The sequence below is a fragment of the Canis lupus genome, chromosome 5 (assembly GCF_011100685.1).
Source record: "Canis lupus familiaris isolate Mischka breed German Shepherd chromosome 5, alternate assembly UU_Cfam_GSD_1.0, whole genome shotgun sequence".
Lineage (NCBI taxonomy): Eukaryota > Metazoa > Chordata > Mammalia > Carnivora > Canidae > Canis > Canis lupus.
In genome coordinates this window covers 24,183,232-24,208,352 of record NC_049226.1, presented here as the reverse complement: position 1 = coordinate 24,208,352, position 25,121 = coordinate 24,183,232, and the positions used below count along the sequence as shown (strand labels likewise).

The window sequence follows — 25,121 nt, the reverse complement described above, 5'->3', positions numbered from 1 at the left end:
CAGAAAATCAACAAGGCAACTGTAGTTTTAAGTAACACATTAGGTCAGATGGACCTAACAGATGTGTATAGAACATTCCATCCAAACACAGCAGAATATACATTCTTTTCAACTGCACATGGAACATTCTCTAAGATCACATGTCAGGCCACAAAACAAATCTCAATAAATTTAAGAATATGAAATCATATCAAGCATCTTTCCTGACCACAATGGCATGAGTGTAGAAATTACAAGAAAAAATTTGGGAAAAAACACAGAGACATGGAGGCTAAACAACATGCTACTAAACAACCAATGGGTCAACAAAGAAATAAAGAGGAAACAAACAAAATACTATGGACACAAATGAAAATGAAAACACAATGTTCCAGAGCCTTTGAGACAGAGCAAAAAATAGTTCTAACAGGGAAGTTTATAATGATACAGGCCTAACTCAAGAGACAAGAAAAATCTCTCACAACCTATCTTACACTTAAAGGAACTAAAAAAAGAACAAACTAAGCCCAAAGCTAGTAGAAGGAAAACAGAAAGATTAGAATGGAAATAAATAGAGATTGAAAGAACAATAGAGGGGCACCGAGGTGGCTTAGTTGGTTAAATATCTGACTCTTGGTTTCGACTCAGGTCATGATCTCAGTGTCACAAGATAGAGCCTGGCATTGGACTCCACAGTCAGTGCGGAGTCTGCTTGAGATTTCCTCCCTTCCCCTCTGGCCCTTCCTTATACACACACACATGCACAAATAAATCTTTAAAAGAAATAAATAAAAGAAAAATAGAAAGGATCAATGATACAGGAGCTGGTTCTTTGAAAGGATAAACAAAATTAACAAATCTCAGTGAGAACTCAAATAAAATCAGAAATGAAGAAAGAGACACCACATCAAGTACAAAGCATTATAAGAGAATATCATGGAAAATCATATGCCAACTGGACAACCTAGAAGAAATTAAATTCTTAGAAACATACAACCTTCTGATCTGAATCAGGAAGAACTAGAAAATCTGAACAAATGAGTTACCAGTAATGAAATTGAATCAGTAATCAAAAAATTCCCAATAAACAAAAGTCCTGAATCAGATGACTTCATAAATTCTACCAAACATTCAAAGAAGAATTAATACCTATTCTCAAACTACTTCAAAAAAAGGAAGAGAGAGGAAAACTTCCAAATTCATTCTATGAAGCCAGCATTACCCTGATACCAAAACCAAAGACACTACAAAAAAAAGGAAAACTATAGGCCGGTATCTCTGATGAACATGGCTGCAAAAATCCTCAACAGAATATTAGCAAACTGAGTCTAACAATACATTAAAAGATCATTCACCACAATCAAGTAGGAATTATTCCAGGGATACAAAGGTGATACATAACTTTAACAAGAGGAAGAACAGAAACCACATTATCCTCTCAAAAGATACAGGTAAAGCATTTAGCAAAATACAACCTCTTTCATGATAAAAACTCTCAATGACATAAGTGAGAACATAGTTTATAAAGTTCATATATGAAAACCTCACAGCTAACATCATACTCCATGGTGAAAAACAGCTTTCCTTTTAGGATCAGGAACAAGACAAGAATGTCCACTCTCACCACTTTCATTTAACATAGTACTAGGAAGTCCTAGCTGCAGCAACCAGACAAGAAAAAGAAATAAAAGGCATCAAAACTGTAAGGAAGAAGTAAAACTGTCACTATTCACAGATGACATGATACTATATATATAGAGAAAACCTGAAAGACTCCGCCAAAAAGTGATTAGAACTCACAAATAAACTCAGTAAACTTGTAGGATACAAAACATGCAGAAATTTGTTGTGTTTCTATGCACCAATAACAAAGAAGCAGAAAGAGAAATTAAAGAGTTCAGTCTTATTCACAATTACACAAAATATAATAAAATACCTAGGAATAAACTTACCCAAGGAGGTGAAAGACCTGTACTCTGAAAACTGTAGGCACTGAGAAATTGAGAACACCACAAAGAGAAAGATATACTGTGCTCGTAGATTGGAAGAATTAATATTGCTAAAATGTCCATACTACCCAGAGCAATCTACAGATTTAATGCAATCCCTATCAAAATACCAACAGTATTTTCTACAAAACTGGAACATATGATCCTAAAATTTGTATGGAATCACAAAAGATCCTGAATAGCCAAAGTAATCCTGAGAAAGAACTAAGCTGGAGGTATCACAGTCCCAGACTCCAAAATATACTATAAAGCTGTAGAAACCAAAATAGTATGGTATTAGCATAAATACATAGATCAATGGAACAGGATAAACAGCCCAGAAATAAACCCATGCCTATATGGTCAATTAATTTATGACAAAGGAGCTAAGAATATACAACAGGGAAAAGCCAGTCTCTTCAATAAATGGTGTTGGAGAAACTGGACATCTACATGCAAAAGAATGAAATGACCATGTTCCTACACCATACACAAAAAATAAGCTCAAAATGGATTATAGACCTATATGTAATATCTGAAACAGTAATATTCCTAGAAGAAAATATATGTCTAAGTAATCTCTTAGACATAAGCATTAACAATGTATTTCTGGATATGTCTTCTCAGGCAAAGGAAACAAAAACAAGAATAAATTACTGGGACTACAGCAAAACAAAAAGCACAGGAAAGGAAACTATCAACAAAACAAAAAGGCAAATCTGAATGGAAGAAGATATTTGCAAATGATATGCTAAAGGATTAATATCCAAAATACATAAAGCACTTATACAACTCAACACCAAAAACATAATCTGATTTTAAAATGGACACAAGACCTAAAAGACATTTTTCCAAAGAAAACATACAGATGGCTAACAGACATATAAAATGATATTCAATAACTAATCATCAGGGAACTATAAATCAAAACCACAATGAGCTGCCACCTTCCTTACCCCTGTCAGAACAGCTAGGATTAAAAAGGTAAGAAATAATGTGTTGACAAGGATGTGGAGAAAAGGGAACCCTCAGGCATTCTTAGTGGGAATGTCAACTGGTACAGCCACTGCAGAAAACAATATGGAGGTTCTTCAAAAAATTAAAAATAGAATTATCATATGATCCAGTAATTCTACTGCTATTTACTCAAAGAAAACAAAAACATTAATTTGAAAAGAAATGTGTTTATTGCATGGGGATATATGCTGTTTATTGCAGCATTATTTACAATAACAAAATGTGATAAACAGATACAAAAACAAATATTACTTGGGCATAAAAAGGAATCTTGCCATTTGTGACAACATGGCTGGACACTGAGAGTATTATGCTAAGTGAAATAAGTCAAACACCATATAATTTCACTTATATGTGGAATCACAAAACTGTAAAACAAACAAAATAGTTTGTATTTTTTATTTATTTATTTATTTATTTATTTATTTATTTATTTATTTATTTATTTATTTAAAGATTTTGTTTATTTATTCATGATAGACACAGAGAGACAGAGAGAGAGGCAGAGACACAGGCAGAGGGAGAAGCAGGCTCCATGCAGGGAGCCCAACGTGGGACTCGATCCCGGGACTCCAGGATCCCGGGACTCCAGGATCCGCCCTGGGTCAAAGGCAGGCCCTCAACCGCTAAGCTACCCAGGGATCCCCTAAAATAAACAGTTTATTTTATTTTATTTTTTTTAAATAAACAGTTTAAATACAGAGAACAAACTGGTGGTTGTCAGATGGGAGGTGAATGTGGTGGGGGGGGGGTTGGTCAAAATAGATGAAGTGGATTAAGGTGCACAAACTTCTAGTTATAAAATAAATAAGTCAAGGATATGAAAACTACAGCATAGGAAATATAGTCAATAGTATCATAATAACGTTGAATGGTTACTACACTTTTCATGGTGAGCAATGGGTATTGGTGAGCATTCTATACACTGATAGAATCGTCAAATCAGTATCTTGTGTTCCTGAAACTAGTATAACATTGTATGTCAATTGTACTTCAATAATAAATATTTTTAAAAAGGAAAAACTAATTCTTAAAAAATTGTTTGCCTTATATTCCCCTCCCAGGTATTTCCCAAGAGAAATGAAAACATATGTCCCCACAAAGACTCCAACATAAATGTTCACAGCAGTTTCGTTCCTAATGATCCCAAACTGGAAACAATCCAATGTCCATCAATTGGTAATGGAGAAACAAACTATGGGATGGCCATACAACTGAATGATAATAATTAAAAAAGGAATGAACTACTGATAGAAGTGACAACAAGGGGAATCCCTGGGTAGCTCAGCAGTTTAGCGCCTGCCTTCAGCCCAGGGCGTGATCCTGGAGACCCGGGATCAAGTCCCACATCAGGCTCCTCGCATGGAGCCTGCTTCTCCCTCTGCCTGTGTCTCTGCCTCTCTCTCTCTCTCTCTGTCTTTCATGAATAAATAAATAAAATCTTAAAAAAAAGGTGACAAGAAGGTTGAATCTCAAAAGCATTATGCTAAAATGAAAGAAGCTAAACCAAAAAAGACTACATATAGAATGATTCCATTTATATGACATTCTAGCAAAGGCAGAACTGTAGTGATTGAAAGATCAGTGGTTCCAGGTCGTTTGGGTGAAGTGAGTGGATTGACTAAAAAAATGCCCAATTTAGGGTGATGGAAATAAATTATGTCTTGAATGTTATATTTACATGAATGTATACATTTGTCTAAACTCAAACAGAACACTCAAAATGGGAAAATGTTCATGTAAATTATATTTCAATAAATCTGTTTTTTCCTTAAATATATAGGTTCTCTGAGTGCTGGGTTTTTTTTTTTTTAAATATTTGAGGGTATAAGCCTCTAGTCTATTAAGATTATAGACAGATTATTTAAAGATACAGTGTAGAAAGTGTGATGATGAGTAGTAGCAAAGGATGCTTATGGGAACATAGAGTAATTCAAACTTAGAGTGTGGGAGACCTGGCAGGTACCTCCGCAGCTCTACTCCTCCCTCTGTGGAAGCTGAAATACAGATTTTTGCTTTTCTAGCTTCTTTAGCTAAGGGTCCCCCTGCAACCCAGTTTCATTGCAAGGATGCCAAAAGTGACGAGGGCTGGGCCTTCTGGTAGGGCTTTGGCTTTCCTGATAAAAGGAGAACTTGTTACATTACCCCTTTCCCTTTTTTTTTAATTGAAAAAAGAGCTCTGCCTGACATGATTGCACAAATAAAGAATGCTTCAAATAGAAGAAAAATCCACCTAAAGAGGGTTTTTTTGTACCTAAATGTATTTATTTAAGCAGGATTGTTAGAATACAAGGAGTAATTTCTACATTTTCCATGACCATTGTATTCAGTCCAATGTCCTATTTCTCTTTAGGCTTCTTTACTTAATTGAGCTACATAGATTCTGTGCCAAGAGTTTATAAGTCATTCTGGTCAGAATAAACTATCTCTTGGCTATAACCAATAGAATCAGGGCTTGAAGGACTATAGCTCAGAAAAGTAGAGTACTTTATATTTATATTCCATAAGTGGAATCAGGCGTTAGTCTAGCATAATTTGGTTTTTTAAAAATATTTCCATATAAAGTATCTTCTGGTGTTCCCATTTTCTCCTCTGACATATCTGCATAGTCATATCTTTTTTTCTGTGCTTGCTCAAGTGTGAAACCTAGAGAGAAATGACAAATGTTTAGAAAGATGTTGGATATGATAAGGTATAGACTCATTCAATATGCCTCTACGTACCAGGCAAGGTCTCTTCTACATTCCTTCTTACCACTCTTAGAACAGATACCTTTATATCCTACTTAGCCATAAATGTTGCAAATTTCTTATTCATCTACTTTTCACTACCATCATTGTCCATCTCTACAAAAGGCTTTGCAGAACCTGGGTCTAAGGTTTGATCTACTACTAAGTAGCTGTATAATCTGGGGCAGGTTACCTAACCTCTCAATGTCCTCATCTGTAAAATGGGGATAATACTGGCACATACACAGCTCACAATTTCTATGAGAATTAAGTGTGAGGGTGCCTGTATAGAACCTAACATTTTATTAGTTTGGCACTTAGCTGGTGCTCCATAATTATTAGCTAACAGTTCTTTATTTACAAATGAAGAGAAGCCTTTTCTCTCCCTAGAGGTAAAAGCTTCAAATCTTCTCTAGATTTGATTTCCTCGTGCTTCTTGGAGAAATGGCACACAGTCTTTCCTCTTCTCCCATGGCCAAAGATCTCAGTGTGTCACCTTCCACTGACTGCACTGACAGTGCAACTCTCCACTACTTAAAATAGTTTTCACTTGATATTATGTCCCTTCCAATTGCCATGCTATAACTTTCCTTTTTTTTACAGTAATCTCTTAACTCAGTATTTACATTCTCTGCTTCAATTTTTGTACTTGTCATTCCTCTATATTCTTTTATCTGCAATTGGGAACCTACTACGTGCTACAAGTTGGGGATTCATATCAAACACCAAACCCCTCTGTCAGGTGAAGGTAGACCTAAAACTGTTCTCTAGAAGGCCATAAACTCCATTAAACCCCTCAAGTGGAAACCACAGAACATTTCTGAGGAATAGGCAAGAGGCTGGTGAGACAGGGTTCTGAATGAGGGGGAAAGCCTGATATGATAAGGGTGGAAGGGGAGCCAGAGCCAGAGCCAGGAGGCCATGATTAAGTTAGGACTATATTCCAAGTGCAGTAGAAAACTATCAGAAACAGCAGAGGTACTCATCTTTAGGAGTGTGGTTTCTAAAGCTAGCCTGCCTCCATTCAAATCCTATCCCTCGTAAGAAGTGACTGTGTGACCTTGAGCAAGTAATTTGGTATCTCTTTGTTTGCTTATCTATAAAATGAACCTTGTCTCATTGAGTTGTTCTGAAAATTAAAGGAATTAATTTTATAAAGCACTTTAAGACAGCACTTTCACATAGTAATTCCTTAAAAAGAGTTTGTTAAGTAAATGTTTTAACTGTACTGATTTAAATCTGTAAAAGATCACTATCTATTGTGTGGGGAGTGCTTTGGATGATTGTCAGTTTGGAGGTGCTGGAGAAGCATAATGGACACATGGACTGTTGGGGTGGCCGTGAGTTGGGATAAGCAGACAGGTTAAGGCAAATGACAGCTAACATTTATGAGGACATGTTATTGCTAGGCACTATTCTCAGCTATTCACATGTATTATCTCTTATTACCTCACAATAACCTATGAGCTGGGTACTACTGTTATTCTAATTTTACAGATGAGGAAACTGAGCCAGTAATTTCTCCGATATCACACAGCCAAAATTCAAAACCATGCAGTCTGAATCAACACTCCACAAATGTAAACTCTCCACTTTACTGCCTCTCAGTGATGATCACAGGACAGAACCCATACACTCAGATTATACAATAACAATAATTAGGCTTGAGCTATATTAGAATTATTGAAATTTCTAGGACATGAGAATATGCTTCCTCAACATGCTATCACTTTCAGCTTCTCAGTACTGTGGGCCACTGGCAGGACAAGTGACATAGAACCTAAAAAAAATATTTCTAACATGAAAAAAAAACCCACTTTTTAAAAAGTAGGCTGTACATGCCCAATGTGGGGCTTGAACTCATGACCTTGTGATCAGAAATCACATACTCTAACAACTGAGCCAGCTAGGTGCCCTTATTTCTAATATTTTGAGGCATTTATTTTGCCAAGTGAAGTTTGCTCATTAAAAATAATTACTGAAACCATGAGAGAAGTAACTTTTCAAAAGGAGGATTAATTTTTAAAACCATCTTATCCAACATAAATAAGACAGAAAATTTTCTTCTATTTCCAAATAACAGGCTTACATATCAAGGTAAAAATGACTTAGCAAATTCATTTATGTCTACATACTATGCAGGCTGCTGAAATGTTAGGTGCTTAGAAATGTGCACATGTGTGAAATGTGTCATTTTTGTTCACAAGGATTTCCCATAAAAGTATTGCTAAAAATCACCTACTTGTGAAGTTAGCTGAAGAGTTGCTTGTAGCAATTTCCTTCCAGTTGGCAATATACCTAAGCACATTATATGGGCATTCATTAAATTAAATCAACGTATTAGTAATAAATTGATTCATTAGTACATGTTAGACTACTTCTAAAATTCCACTTTCACTATGAAATCTTGGATTGATGGTGACAAATTCATAGGTCCAAATGTTTAATTCTCATGACTTCTCCATCTCCAACTAGCTCTCATGTATCTAAAGCAACCTCTAGGACAAGGAATTGGAGGAGGAATAAAAATGGTGCCTTCTATCATATTTGTGCCGTCTGATCTCCCTCCAGCATACCTCTTCTCATTTTATGCTGTTTCATTCCTGCAACATCATGTCCTCAGTTGAATGCATACTAAGATCTCAGCTAACTTCTTCTTCTTTTTTTTTTAATGATAGTCACACACAGAGAGAGAGAGAGAGGCAGAGACACAGGCAGAGGGAGAAGCAGGCTCCACGCACCGGGAGCCCGACGTGGGATTTGATCCCGGGTCTCCAGGATCGCGCCCTGGGCCAAAGGCAGGTGCTAAACCGCTGCGCCACCCAGGGATCCCAGCTAACTTCTAAATTAAAATTACAAACAGAAAATTCTCTGGGAGGGAAAAAGTGAGGGGAAAACTACCACAATGAAACACTTTCTCCTTGGTTCTTGATTGTTGGACTTATGGTCTCTGACATATCAATGGAAATTTAAAGTGTATGCTTTATGATTATATTAGAGCAATGGTGCTATCTTTGACATGTCTGAAAAATATAAAAAATTACATTTAAATAGAGCATGATTTTAGGGCTGCCACCTCTGTTTCCTAAACAGAGACTGAATCAGGGAGACAAAGGAAGCCCAAAAAGACGTAAAATAGGGAAGGTAAGGCCTGATGAGCTACAAAGCTGAGGTGGAGACTTAAAGAGGCAGGTTTCCTGTGACATCCTATTTCATCCCTTTCCCCAAGCCTCTTTGAAATCAGGTAAGGTGTTGGCTGCACCCAAGAAATTAAATAAGGAGTTGGTTCCAAAAGGTGCTGACAATGGACGTGACAGAGAAAAAAGTGAGAATTCTGAATCATGTAATTCAGAAAATGCTATCATTTTTCAAGTATTTATTTATTCCTTGTGAATTGTTTTTACTTTTGTTGACTGTTTCTGGATTTTTTGTTGTTATAGGAAGGTGCATATTATCCAACAGCATTTAATTAAAACAAAGTATTGTATCTAAGTTGGCTCCTTCTTGTTACTACTACCTATTGTTGCTCCAAGAACTTTATTCTACAGCTTTAAATGGGATGCTGCTGGATCATTGCCACATGAAAAAGATATAGGAAAACATCAGGTGGTGTAAACCCCCTCCAGAATCTCATAGTAGACAATTCAGTCTGGTTTGACTTTAAATTTAGGCAAATTCTGTCCTCAGTGGTTGCTCTCCTCAGAGGAGCCCTATGAAGTATTGGATGTCAATCATTCTGCTTCCTTGGATTTATATACTGAAAGTTTTTCATTCCATTTTCAAGAAACCAATATAAAGGACCTTCAGTCAATTGTATCTTATGACCTGACAGTCTGGGCACAAACATACACCATATTTAAGGCTGATCACTAACCCTGTTCTACCTGAGATTAGGACATGAACTTATTTGATTGCATAAAAAAATTGTCAGTGAACATACCAGCTGTAATCAATAAGAAATCTAAGTTTTACAAATGCAAGCAACAATCTAATGAAAGCATTACCATGCTGCTTATATCATAGACCTGATCTGTCTTTCTCACTAAGATATTTTTGGACCTTTTCAGAATAATGTATATATGGAACCTACGGTGAATCTCTCAAAAGTATAAATTTAACACCTTAATGGCCTAGGAAAAGTCCCTGGCCAGAAAGGCCACATAACTACATGTCTTAGATATCAAAGGAACAGCTTCAGACAAATTGCCTGTAACACACATAGGCAAAGAGCTCTCACTAACAGGATTCACAGAATATCAGGCAACTAAGATAATCCAGCAGCTGACCACTGAACAGGTTATGTCAAAATTCACTTGCAGTTTGAAAAATATGAAGACTCTGGGAGGAACATCCATCTTGATAGAGAATATGACCCTGAAATCCATCAGGATAAATGTCAGCAGCTGTCATAGTAGCCATCATGTGGGTGATTCAATCATGGCAATGCAAGGATTGTTTTACATTCTAAATGCTTGTAGCAGTATATCTCTGGATACCACGGAAGGGCAATGGTACTCCTCAGTATCCTTGAGTCCAAAAGTTAAGTTGGCTCTATTTATTCTTCAAATTAATAACAATATTATTCTCAGTTGATATTCCATCAGAAGATATGCATGATTGTTCCCAGTGGAGTGTCCATCTGCCATACAAGGAGCTAGCACACAAGTTTTTTGGGAAGAAACTGGTTTGTATCACTGAACATCAATGTTCAACACATTTATGTCATTTTAAAGGTCGGACTATTGAAACCTGTCCACAGATTTTAGTGGCTACCAATCTTCCTGAAGGGAAAAATATCAGACTCTGAAATTCTCAACATAGTGTCATTAAGACAGTTGCAAATATCCGGATAGCCATGAAGATCTAACAGAGGTCTCCTGTGGAGACCATAATTACATTGTGGAAAAGGTGCTTACACCTAATGTCTGCCATTTGTAGGCGAAAGTCTTTGCAAGCTTGATTTGCCTAAGATAATCAATAGCTTGAGCTCAATAAGTTACTTAAATATTCTCAAATAATCATGCTGGATTCCTTTGAAACTTTTGTTGTCCAGTCTCAACTTAGAATACAAGCATAGCTCAAACCACAAGGGAAGAAAGCAAGAGAACAAGAAAAAAGAACAGAAAAGAACTACAAAAACAACCAGAGGGATCCCTGGGTGGCGCAGCGGTTTGGCGCGTGCCTTTGGCCCAGGGCGCGATCCTGGAGACCCGGGATCAAATCCCACGTCGGGCTCCTGGTGAATGGAGCCTGCTTCTCCCTCTGCCTGTGTCTCTGCCTCTCTCTCTCTTTGTGTGACTATCATAAATTAAAAAAAAAAAAAGACCAGAAAAAAAATTAACAAAATGGCAATAAGTGCATACCTATCAATAGTTACCTCAAATGTAAATTGACTAAATGCTCCAATCAAAAGACACAGGATAACAGAATGGATAAAAACCAACCAACCAACCAAACAAACAAACAAACAAAAACAAGACCCATCTATATGCTGCCTATAAGAGATCACTTCAAAATAAAGACACATACAGACTGTAGGTGAAGGCATGGAACCATGCAAATGGAAGTGGAGAAAAAAGCCAGGGTAGCAATATTTATAACAGACTTTAAAACAAAGACAGTAGTAAGAGACAACGAATGGCATTATATAATGATGAAGGGATCAATACAACAAGAGGATATAACAATTGTAAATACCTCTGCACCCAACATAGAAGCACCTAGCAAATGCTAACAGATATAAAGGGAGAAATAGATGGTTATAACATAATACTAGGGGATTTTGACACTGTCAATGGTTAGATTACCCAAACAGAAAATCTATAAGAAAACAGTGGCTTTGAGCAACATATTATACCAGATGAACCTAACTGATATATAAAGAGAATTTCATCCAAATACAGCAGAATACATAGTCAAGTGCACATGGAACATTCTCTAAGATACATCAGCTGTTAGGCCAGAAAACAAGTGTCAATAATTTTAAGAAGATTGAAATCATATCAAGCATCTTTTCTGATGACAACAGTGTGAAACTCAAATTAAAAAAAAAAAAAAACACCACCCTGGAAAAAATCACGAACACTTGGAAGCTAAACAATATGTTACCAAACAACCAATGAGTCAACAAAGAAATCAAAGAAAAAAATGCATGGAGACAAATGAAAATGAAAGCACAACAGTCCAAAATCACTGGGATACAGCAGCAGCAGTTCTAAGATGGAAACTTATAATAAAAACACACCTTAACTCAAGAAACAAGAAAAATCTCAAACAAATAACCCCACCTTATACCTAAGGAGCTAAAAAAAGAAAATCTAAGCCTCAAGTCAGTAGAAGGAGAAAAATAATAAAGATTGGAGAGGAAATAAATTAATATAGGGACTAAAAGAACAATAGAAAGGATTAATGAAACCAAGAGAAGGCTCTTTGAAAAGATCAACAAAAGTAATAAACCTTTAGCTAGACTTATCAAGAAAGAAAAGAGAATAAAATCAGAAATTATTTTGGAGAAACTATAATCAACACCACAAAAATACAAAAGTTTGGGTAGCCCCGGTGGCTCAGCAGTTTGGTGCCGCCTTCAACCCAGGGCATGATCCTGGAGACCTAGGATCGAGTCCCATGTCACTCTCCCTGCATCGAGCCTGCTTCTCTCCCTCTCCCTCTGCCTGTGTCTCTGCCTCCCTCTCTCTGTCATGAATAAATGGATAAAAATCTTTTTAAAAAAATACAAAAGTTTATAAGAGAATATTATGTAACATTATATGCCAACAAATTGGACAACCCAGAAGAAATGAACAAATTCCTAGAAATGTATGATCTTCCAAAACTGAATGAGGAAGAAATAGAAAAATATGAACAGGTCAATCATTAGGAATGAAATTGAATCAGTAATCAAAAAACTCCCAACAAACACAAGTCCAGGGTCAGCTGGCTTCACACATGAATTCTACCAAACATTTAAAAGAGAATTAATACCTATTCTTCTCAAACTGTTCCAAAAAATAGAAGAGAAAGGAAGACTTCCAAATTCATTCTATGAGGCCAGCATTACCCTGATACCAAATCAGTCAAACACTACAGAAAAAAAAAATACCCAACTATAGGCCAATTTACTTGATGACATAGATGCAAAAATCCTCAACAAAATATTTACAAACTGAATTCAATTATACATTAAAAGTATCATCCACCACAATCAAGCGGGATTTAGTCAAGGGATGCAAGGGTGGCTCAATTTTTGCAAATCAATCAATGTGATACATCATGTTAACAAGAAGAAGGAGAAAAGCCATACAATCCTCTCAATAGATTTTTTAAAAAAGCATTTGACAAAATACATCATTCATGATAAAAACTCTCAACAAAGTAGGTTGAGAGAGAACATACCTCAAGATAATAAAGGCTATATATGATAAACCCATAGCTAACAATGGTGAAAACTGAGAGCTTTTCTTCTAAAATCAGGAACAAGATAAGAATGTTCTTTCACCACTTTTATTCAACATAGTACTAGAAATCCTACAGCAATCAGACAAGAAATAAAAGGCATCTAAATGGCCACAGACACATGAAAAGATGCTCAACACCACTCATCAGGGAAATGCAAACCAAAACCACAATAAGATATCACCTCATATCTGTCAGAATAACTAAAATAAAAAAGACAAGAAATAGCAAGTTTTGGTGAGGATGTGGAGAAAAGGAATCCCTCGTGCATTTTCAGTGGGAATGCAAACTGATGCAGCCACTATGGAAAACAGTATAAAGATTTCTCAAAAAAAATTAAAAATAGAAATACCAGATGATCGAGTAATTCCACTACTGGGTATTTACTGAAAGAAACGAATATACTAATTCAAAAAGATATGTATGTTTATTGCAGCATTATTTACAGTAGCCATGATATGGAAGCAGCCCATGTGTCTATTTGCTAAAGAATGGATAAAAAAGATGTGAGATATATATATATATATATATATATATATATATATATATATATATATATATATATATATAATAGTGGAATATTTTTCAGTCATTAAAAAGAATGAACCCTTAACATGTGAAAATACTGATGGAACTAGAGGGTATAATGAGGTGAAATATAGTCACCTCATTAGGTGAAATAAGTCAGACAGAGAAAGAAAAATGTCAAAGGATTTCACTGTGTGTGGAATCTAAGAAACAAATGAGCAAACCAAAAAACAGATTCTAAATATACAGAACTGATGGCTGTCAAAGTGGGGGGGGGGGTGGCAGGATGGCTGAAATAGACAAAGGGGATTAAGAGGTACAAACTTTCCATTATAAAATAAATGTCACAGAGGTGAAAAGTACAGTATCAGAAACCCAATCAATAATATTGTAGTAAAGTCGTATGGTGACAGATAGTGCCTATACCTATCATGGTGAGCACTGAGCTATGTACAGAATTGTTGAATCACTGTATTATAGACCTACAACTCATACATCACTATATGTTAATTACACTTCAATTAAAAAATCCTTAAATCTTATTTTTTTTCTACTTTTATATCATCTTTTAATATTCTTCCCTCATTTCTTCTTTTTTTTCTAGACAAACAATACTCATTTGTTTGGTTTTTTTTTTTTTTTTAGGATTATGTTTGTGGGCCCAAGACATGGGGGTGGGAACATTAGAAATGTACAGGAGGGCTGCCCTTGCTCCCCAGTAAAAGCAGAATGCATTTACTCATCAAAGTTCAGTGCATTTGTCCAGTTTAGCACTTCATCCACTTCCCATTCCATCACAGCATCTATTCCACTGCCTTCGACTGATCTCATGAGCCCCTGGGTTGCTGTGTGAATTAAATCTAGAGTTTTAGGATTTGTTGACTTAGCCTGTAGGCTTCCTGCATAGTACCTAAACAGAGGAAAGGAAAGGAGACATAAATCTTGTGAAACAGGTGATTACTAGGAAATGCAGTTCATATATATATATATATATATATATATATATATATATATATTAGCTGTGAAACTATTTACATATTGCACAAAGTTTTTACCCTATTTAACTCAAATACATCCAAACCAAGTTCTATGTCATGGGATCTTTTGGGAAAAAAAGAAATGAAAAGAAAAAGAAAAGAAAGAAGGAAAGGAAAAGGAAGGAAGAAACTTAACCATGCTAACTGGTGAAGCCTCGTTTCAAAACCACCTGTAAGTACATTGCACTGTTATGATACAATGAAAAACCAACTTATTAAATCACCAAATCACAGAATTACAGAGTCTTAAAGGATCTTGGAGACCAGACGACTAGCCCTCCTGTCTTACAGGAGAGAGATTAAGTCCCAGAAAACAAGGTCACGTGGCTAATAGTAGGTAAGAAGAGGAAAGGGGAGGGAAGGCAAAAGGAAGATATGGTAACATCTTTTTTTGTGTCAAGTACTTTTCATACCTTATCTTGTTTAATTCTCTCTAAAAAGACATAGCCATTTGTGACAGCTATTTTTATTCCCATTTTATGGGTGAGGAAATTGAGAGCTGGAGAAGTTAAGAAATTGTTCAAGATCATGTAGGTAGTAAACAGATGTCAGAGCCCATATTCAAATCTGACTCCCAGTCCAGACTTCTTTGGCAGCACTGTTCTGTCTCATGTTAGTGTGAGCACATATATATGAATGCATCCACCAAACGTGAGCTAAGTGAGTAAAGACAAGTTAGCAGTCCTTACAAGAACATTAGAAAACAGGATTTTTCTTTGGTTTTTCATTTTAAGACCTACACTACAGTGGTATTCCATTTTTTTTAATTTTTGTTTTTTAAAAGATTTGTTTATTTGACAGAGAGAGAGCACGAGCACATGGGGAGCAGCAGATGGAGAGCAGAGTCTCTCCGCTGGCCAGGAGCCCAATGCAGGGCTCGATCCCAGGACCTGAGATCATGACCTAGGCTGAAGGCAGACGCTTCACTGCCTGAGCCACACAGCTGCCCCCGGTATTCCATTTTAAAAGTTAACCTACTCTGAAGCCGTTTTCACTTATTAATTCAACAGTGAGTAGGAAGCGGCTCAGTGGTAGCATGGAGCTAGGTAGGACTCTGATTTCCAGCTACCTGGCCTTGAGTCTTGTTTCTTTGATTTACTAGCTCTATGACCTTTGCCAAATAACCTAGTATTTTGGGGCTTCAGATTATCTTAAAATGGTACTCCTCAGCATTCTTGAGAGGTTAGAAGAATAAGTCCTTATAAAGCATTCAGAATGATGGCACATAGGAAGCATTCAGTAAAAGAAGGCTTGCAAATTCCTGGACAGTAAGGGGTAGGGCAGTGACAAGATATGTCTTTGCCTTCATGAAGTTTCTGCTTTTTCAAACTTTAAATAGATAACGACCCATGAGAGCTATTTTCACAGAGGCAGGAAAATGCCTTTTGATTTATATTGGTTAGTAAGAGCACAAATTGTTTTTTTTTTGTATATATTTTTTATTGGAGTTCAATTTGCCAACATATACCTAACACCCAGTGCTCATCCCATCAAGTGCCCCCCTCAGTGCCCATCACCTAGTCACCCCATCCCCCCACCCACCTCCTTTCCACCACCCCTTGTTTGTTTCCCAGAGTTAGGAGTCTCTCATGTTCTGTCTCCCTCTCTGAGATTTCCCACTCATTTTCTCTTTTCCCTTTAATCCCTTTCACTAATTTTTATATTCCCCAAATGAATGAGAGCATATAATGTTTGTTCTTTTCCGATTGACTTACTTCACTCAGCATAATACCCTCCAGTTCCATCCACATTGAAGCAAATGGTATTTGTTGTTTCTAATGGCTGAGTAATATTCCATTGTATACATAGACCACATCTTCTTTCTCCATTCATCTTTTGATGGACACCGAGGCTCCTTCCACAGTTTGGCTATTGTGGACATTGCTGCTGAACCACTAGGGTGCAGGTGTCCTGCCGGTTCACTGCATCTTTATCTTTGGGGTAAATCCCCAGCAGTGCAATTGCTGGGTCGTAGGGCAGATCTATTTTTAATTCTTTGAGGCACCTCCACACAGTTTTCCAGAGTGACTGCACCAGTTCACATTCCCACCAACCACGCAAGAGGGTTCCCCTTCCTGCACATCCTCTCCAACATTTGTTGTTTCCTGTCTTAATTTTCACCAGTCTCACTGGTGTGAGGTGGTATCTCATTGTGGTTTTGATTTGTATTTCCCTGATGGTAAGTGATGCAGAGCATTTTCTCATGTGCTTGCTGGCCATGTCTATGTCTTCTTTGGTGAAATTTCTGTTCATGTCTTTTGCCCATTTCATGATGGGATTGTTTGTTTCTTTGCTGTTGAGTTTAAGAAGTTCTTTATAGATCTTGGATACTAGCCCTTTATCTGATAGGTCATTTGCAAATATCTTCTCCCATTCTGTAGGTTGGTAAGAGCACAAATTGTAAGAAAGGATAATTTCACAATTTTTCCATAGTTTTTCATTGACTTAGTTATATAATAAATATTTATCAAGTGTCCACCACTTGCAATGCATTGTGTACAGAGGTGGGGATTCCTTTGCAGAAATTGCAAACTTCCGCTCCATATTCCCTGAACATAATAGGCACTCAAAAAAATGCACTGAATGAATGAGTGAGTGATGATACCCAATGGCCCAGGTTTATTAACTAATGCTCATGCCACAACAAAAATGCATTTAAAAATCAGAAACTAGGGTTGAGCACATTTTTTATGAGTTCTACATTTTGCCTCCCAAAATATATACTTGTGATTAGATATGGAAACCTGGATATTTCTTTTTCCTTGACAACAGTGATTTACAACAGTTTATTTTTGTTCTCATCAAGGATATAAGGAAAGAGGATTTGTTTTAAAGAGAACTGTAAAACTTATTCCAATAATTTGTTTTAAACTCTTTAAATATCGGTCACTATTTATAATTAAGTGGGCTATAACAGTAATCAAGCAACAATTGGTTAGCAAGTAGAACAGAGTTTCAAATAGAACAGAAACCCGAAATACAGATCACATTATAATAATCATAACTTGTTTTATAAAAAAAAATGAGTGATATTTAAAACAAAAACTTGGGCAGCCCCGGTGGCTTAGCGGTTTAGCGCCGCCTTCGGCCCAGGGCATGATCCTGGAGTCCCGGGATCGAGTCCCACATTGGGCTTCCTGCATGGAGCCTGCTTCTCCCTCTGTCTGTCTGTCTGTCTGTCTCTCTGTGTGTCTCTAATACATAAATAAAATCTTAAAGAAACCCAAAAACCTAGTTTGGCTATAGAGATAATGTTGTTGATAGAAAATTTAGAGGAAAAAGCACTATAAAAATGTTCTTCTGAATATACCAACAGGGAGAGAAGTTAAAATGTAAAGGACCTAGCAAGAATCAAAGTTTAAACTGGAAAAGAAGTCAAGAAGAGCTAAGATCTGTAAGGCATAGGAAGGGAATGTAAAAATCAAATTTTGTTTAATTAAAAGAGAGGTAAAAAAAATATCAAAATTTTATTGATTTTGTTCCCTGCTGATTGTCAGCAAAATTCAGATAGAGGATGCCATCAGCAAACAAAGCACACAAAATAACATTTCTTATTCATCCCCTGCAGCCTTACAACATCCAGCCATTTAGTGACTCAGCTCATTCAACAAATAACATGTATTCATTAAGCATCTACTATGTCTCCAGCCCTGTGCTGATAACCAGATCAGGGTCCCTGTTGTTTAGGAGCTCAAAGTATAGTGGAGATGGTGGACAAACATGCAGAGATTTGCAAAAGTGTGACAGCCAAGTATATAAAACATCAATGAGGGTATCCAAGAAAAGTGCCTGTGCCTAGTTAAGTCAGGGAAGGCTTAAGAAAGGGATGTTTGAGCTAACTATCAAAAGATGAAAACCTTGTGGCCGTGGAATTGACCCAGAAAAGAGTAACCTAGGGAGGGGAACTATCGTGTGGGATGGAGCCCCTGACGTGTTTCAGGTAAGGAGGTGATTTAATTTGTTTTCGAGACAGCCTCAGTGTTTACGCAGAGATGGAAAAAGATTAGAGACAAAGAGACTAAGTAGAAGTACTCTGCCCGTGAAGTAGAGATGAGAGCATTGAGAACCTGCAGTTGGGAAGGGAGGGACGTGCCAGATGTGGGAGAGTTTTTGGACACAAAATTAGCAGAACTTTAGAACAGATAACATATGGGAGCTTATGAAAGGTAGGAAGTCAAGGATAACCCCTACATTTCTGACTTGGATGAAGGGAGAAAGATGGTGTCATAATCTGAGGCCAAGAGGAATATGGAAAAAGAAACAATTTTTATGATGAGGAATATAAGAAATCAGTGTTAGACCAGTAGAATTTGAGGTGGTACTGTCTGTGTAATTAGTTCAGTTATGGATGAGAATTGTTTTTTTTTTTTTTTTTTGAGAATTGTTTTGAGAGTAAACAGAGGAAAGGAAAAAAAGAAATAAAACTTATCATTCATGTTCATTTGGGCTTATTACCAGGTATCTCTCCACCACTGCTGTGCCTGAGCTTCAGGAAATCATACAACCACTCTTGTCAATGCCAGCTGTTTCTAGGTGATGGCACATATGGTGAGTGTATTTTGTTGTTCTGAGCCTATTACGACACTTCCTTTACATGGAGGCAATGTTGTATGGAATAAAATGATGAATACGGCTTCTGTAATAAATGCTGACAAAGGTAATGCAAGTGGAGAAACAAAATACACACCCAGAATATCTGTTTATCTCTGCAAACACAAAGAGATGCCACTTGTTTATGGGAAGGGTTCAATATAATCACCCTGACACCACATAGCCAGGACATGTCACTGTCGGAGGCAAAGCAATGGCCTTTGCTGTACAGTTAGTTGTGACTGTATAACCTGAACAATCTCAGTGAAGAAAGACCATATTTATGAGTCTATATGTAGCCTCCATCCCTGTACCCATGGCTACTTTGTACATGGCTCCATTGAGCGACCACTTGATGTATCCAGGTAAAAAAACCTGACATCCACAGGATGGATCGTCTTGTCCATCTGAATACTTAGTTTTCTGCCTCTTTAGCCCTTTGGAAGACATTCACAAAGACACAAAGACACTCTATGCCCATTCTGAGCATACCTGTCCCCAGACCTAATCACCAATTTTCCCATTTAATTCCATCCAAGTACCCAATCAGCTGAAAAGCTTTTGGTTACTGCCCACAGTCAATAAGATCCTTATCTCAAGCTATACCTCCTTTCTATACAAAGTAGAAAACTGGTTGTACTCACTGGGAAGATACCCTTTGACCATTCTTTGGGCCTATTGAGGCATTGTAATATAGTGACTGACCATATTTGGATATTGCCAGAATCCTGTGCAGATCCATGGTGGATCAGACCTAATGTATTCTCCATCTGTTAGCTTACCTATAAGGTCAAAGGCTTGGAGATGCAGCAGAGCCAATGCAGCATATGCGGGTGTTGAAATAATTTGAGCCACCTTCTCATACAGCTTACTGAAGCCTTCTGGACTTTCTCAGATCCATTCTCATATGTACGTCGTCTATTTTGTACTGAGATGATGCTATATACTCAGTTCTATGGTTCATTGGATTAGATAAAACCCAAGTCAGTTCATAATCATGGAGCACTTGAATCCTACTGCCAAGCATCCAGTCTCTACCAGGGCTTAGAAGCGGAACAAGAACTGATTTTCAAATGTAAAATAGTTTTTGGCAGAAAAGGGCATTACCTTACCCCCCTAAACCCTCTGTGCTGAGATCTTCTTTTTACAAGAGGCTCCATACAGTATTTCACTATCTGTCCAATACTGTAGGGTCTGCTTGGTCATAAAGGCCAAGTGGGAGGACCTTGATCAACTGTGGGCCTGCTACCATGTTCATTCTTACACCATGCCCCACTGGAGTCTGGTAGCCTCATTAGATTACCTCGAAAATAGGTTGGAGGAGCATACCCCAACGTGGCATGTTTTACTTCCTAAATCTAGAGAGGCCCTCTAAGTGCTGTGTGCTTTCAAGACAGACATTACAAGGTGTTGATACTTGTCTCTAACTTTAGAATGGATATCCCAAAATGTCTGTAAGCTTTAGTTATGTGGCAAACCCTTAACATTTTGCAAAATGTATCTCTTTCCTTCTGGTGTGCATTTGTCTTAGTAAGTCATCCAGGAAGTTATTTTTTGCTCACTGCATCTGATTAGTGTCATGGACAGTCGTGATGGTCTATGGGAACTGAGATGTGCAAGCCCCGAGGGAAAAGAGCAGGATTGCTGACATAGCTCTGAGGGTAAGATGGAAACATACATCCTCTTCTTTCCGTGTAAATGCAAACTGCTTCTCTTTTTGCTTACTGGTTGAGATGGAAAAGAATATTTGTTAAGTCAATAGCAGCATACTGGGGCCAGGGGCTGTGTTGACTTGCTGCATTAAAGGAAGCACTTCTGGAAGCTTAGTTGTGATTTGTGACACCACTTGACCTCTATCACTTCAAAGATCCGTTATTCCTGGTGCACTAAAGGAACCAATTCCACCACAGCTTTCCCCACTGTCATCTCCACTCAATAAAATCAGCCACCACAGAGTTCTTGATGAACTCCTCTCATTTATTAATCCCTTGATGAAAACTATATCTTCTAGGACCTCCTAGAGTGACAGACAGCTAGTGGACAGCTGAATAGATTGCATGTAAAAGGAACAAACATATGTATTCCCCTGAGATTTCACAAATCCTTTTTCCATAGTATACTAGAGCAGTTCAGGGATTTTGTAATAGAGCTTTGTTAGAGTTCAGGCTTTGATTAGCCAACCAGACAGACTTATATTTAACATCACTTCTGGGTACTCAAGCCAACACATTAAATTCACAATTCTAGATGAATGTGGTCGTTGTCAGTAAATTTAACCCATTCAGCCTATGATCTACAACCTAAAATTCCACACTCATGCATGTTTCTGAGGCTCCTATTAATAGGGATTGGTAAATTCCTGTAAGTCTTCGGATTTATAAGCAATCTCCTCCTGGAGTAGACCTGCAGCTCTCTGTCTGGGCTCAGAGACAGAACCCTCACCATGGGCTGGAGGCAATGGGCGATGTTTGTGGGAGGATGCTAAGAACAATCAGCACCAGCACATCCAGTATCTATGCCAGGTGTAGTCACTGAAAAGCTTTTATACAGAGGAGGCCTGGTTCCCTCAAAACAGGGAAGAAGGATTTCCTCCACCAACAGAGGAGTTTGAAGTTTAAGATTCTCAGCCTGCCCACATGTCCCCATCCCAGGTCTCTGAGATCCACTTCTTCCCCACTCATGCATTTCTTTTAGCGCATAAGACCTGCTAGAGCATTAAGCATTTGGCTGAATTGCAGGCACTGTAAGCCTACGACCCTTACAGCTGGTTCCTGGGTTGCCCCCAACTCACCCCACAAGTATAAGACATGAAGAACTACTTTATGGAGATCTTCTGAATGTCTGCATGTGTTCTTATATAAAAATCAGTGGATGAATGCATAAAGAAAATGTGATACACACACACAAGAATATTCAGCCATAAAAACAATGAAGTCTTAAAATTTGCAACGACGTGAATGGAGCTTGAGAGCATTATCTGATAAAATAAGTCAGACAGAGCAAGATAAATACCCTATGATCTCACTTAAACATGGAATATAAAAATACACAAGCTCACAGATAAACAGATTGGTGACTGTCCAAGGCAGAGGGGTTGGGGGGTGGAGAAAACGGGTGAGGGAGGGAGTCACAAAAGGTTTTACAACTTCACTGAGGTATAACTGATGTACAGTAAACCCACACATTTAAACAGAACGACTTGAAGAGTTTTGACATAAGTATACACCTGTGAAATCATCACTACAGTAAAAAAAAAAAAAAAAGAACATATCCATCTCCCTCCAAAGTTCCTGGTGCCCCTTTGTCATTCTTTTCTCCCTTCATCCCCTTACCCTCATCTCCAGACAGCTAGTGATCTGCTTTATATCTTTCTAGATGTGTTCACATTTTCTAGCATTTTATGTAAATGAAATCATACAGTATGAACTCTTTTTTGACTGGTTTCATTCACTCAGCATTGTTACTTTGAGATTTATCCATGTTGTTATGTGATTCAAAAGTTCATTCCTTCATATTGCTGAGTAGTATTCTTTTGTGTAAATAACAACAATTTGTTTATCCAGTGACATTTGGGTTGATGGACATTGGGTTCTTTCTGGGTTTTGGCTATTACAAATAGAACACTCATACCCAATCTTTCTGTGGACGTGTTTTTATTATCTTGGGTACATACCTAGGAGTAGAGTGCCTGGGATGAATAGTAGGTGTATGTTAATTCGTAAGAAAACTGTCAAACTGGTTCTTGAAGTGGATGTAGCAGTTTGCATTCACTCCATAGCTGTGCCAACAATTAGTATGGCAGACTGAACCATTCCTGTGCATATACAGTGGTAAGTTATTAAAGTTTTAGTTTGCATTTCCCTAATAACTAATGATGATAGTCATATATATATATATATATGAAATGTTTTCTTCCTGTCCGTGGCTTGTCTTTTTTTCTCAAGATTTTACTTAAATTCCAGTTATTTAACATCCATGTAGCTTGTCTTTTTTTAAATAGTATCTTTCAAAGAACAAAAGCTTTTAACTTGAATGAGCTGCAATTTAACTTTATATGTCATGCCTTCTGTGTCCTATTTAAGAAATTTTTGCCAGAACCAAGGTCTCTAAGATTGTCTTCTTTGCTTACTTGTAGGTATTTTATAGTTTTAGCATTTATGTTTAGATCTGTGACCTCTTTCGAGATATAAAACTTTATATATATGTTGTGAGATGAGGGTCAAAGTTCATTTTTCTGCATTTGAATACCCACTTTGTTGAAAAGAACATCATTTTCCAATTATATTGCCTGGGCACCTGTGTTAAACCTTACCAGTATTCATGTGTATCTATTTCTCAACTATTTTGTTCCATTCATCTATATGTCTATCTTTATGCTAATAACACAATGTCTTCAGTATAGTAGCCTTATAAAAATCTTAGAATCAAGTAGTAAAAGTTCTCCAAATTTTGTTTCCAAAATTGTTTTGGCTAATCTACTTCCTATGCATTTCCATATACATTTTCAAATCAACTTGTCAATTTCCTCAAAAATTCTGTTGTAACTTTTGATCGTAACTGAATTGAATGTAGAGATCAATTTGGAGACAATGGAATTCTTATCAATACGGAGACTTCTGATCCATGACCAACCTATATCTCATCAGGTATTTGAGTCTTCTTTAAGTTCTCTTAGCAGTGTTTTGCAGTTTTTAGTGGACAGGTCATACAGACTTTTTTCTTCAATTTACACTGAGGTATTTAATTTTTCTGTTGTTACTGTAAATGTATTTTTAAAAATTCAATTTCCTACTGTTTCTTGCTGGAATATGGCAAGATTCCACACCTTGACAAACTCACTTAGTAGTTCCAGTAAGTTTTTTGTAGATTGTTTAGGATTCTGTACCTAGTCAATAATGTCAACTGTGAATAAAGAATCTTTTAGAGCTTCCTTTTCAATTTCAGTGTCTCCCTCATCCTTCTTTCTTTCCTTATTGTACTGACTAGGATCTCCAGTCCAGTGTTGTGAATAAGTGGTGAGAACAGATATCTTATCCTTAGAGGGAAAGCATTTAGTCTTTCACCTTTAAGTATAATCTTAGCTGAAGGTTTTTTGTAGATGTCTTTTATCAGGTGGAGGAGGTTCTTTTCTATTCCTAGTTGAACAAGAGTTTTCAAAACAAATGGTTGTTGGATTTTTGTAGTATTTTTTCTGCTTGTATTGAGATGGTTATATCCAACTTTCTTTGTAAGTCTGTTAGATGGTAAATTGCATTGCCTGATTTCCAAATGTTAAGCCATCCATGTACTCCTTGGATAAACACCATTTGTTCATGATGTAATTTACTATCTGTATATATGTTCCTAAGATATTGGTTATTTCCTTGTAATATTGTTTTTTATAAGCCTCAAGTGGTTTTTATATTGGGTAATACTTTATAGATATTGTTGGGACATAGTCCCCTCTATTTCTGGAAATATTATATAGAATTTGTATTGTCTTTCTTAAATGCTTACTAAAATTCACTAAGAAATTCATCTAGACCTAGGGTATTCTTTGTGGAATTTTTAATTTAATAATTTAATAGTTCAACTAAATATAATTGAATTTAAAAATTCAATTTCTTTAATAGACCTATTTATGTTATTTTTGTTCATTTTTGAATTTTGGTATATGCCTCACAGTGAATTTTTCTTCCACCTAATTTTTCAAATTTGTGGGCATTAAATGATTCATATCTATATTGTCTGTAGGGTCGGTAGTAATATCCTGCTTTTTATTTCTTTTCTGGATTGCATGTGTTCTCTTCTTAAATTTTTAT

At 36.9% G+C, this 25,121-nt stretch overlaps 1 protein-coding gene across 8 annotated transcripts in view; it reads right to left on the bottom strand.

The window, feature by feature from the left end:
• Positions 1-5,087: 5,087 nt before the first annotated feature.
• C5H11orf65 (chromosome 5 C11orf65 homolog) overlaps positions 5,088-25,121 on the bottom strand; it is a 59,800-nt gene continuing 39,766 nt past the window's right edge. For 2 of the 8 annotated variants that reach the window (XM_038536274.1, XM_038536273.1), the window contains exons 8-10: positions 14,433-14,603; positions 7,956-8,011; positions 5,136-5,630 (exon numbers count right to left, since the gene is read on the bottom strand). In XM_038536274.1, coding sequence (XP_038392202.1) covers positions 5,479-5,630; positions 7,956-8,011; positions 14,433-14,603 — 379 coding nt within the window. In that variant the 3' untranslated portion in view covers positions 5,136-5,478. Of the gene's footprint in view, positions 5,631-7,955; positions 8,012-14,432; positions 14,604-25,121 lie in introns of all 8 variants that reach the window. The other 6 variants (XM_038536279.1, XM_038536276.1, XM_038536272.1 and 3 more) reach the window with 6 other exon arrangements.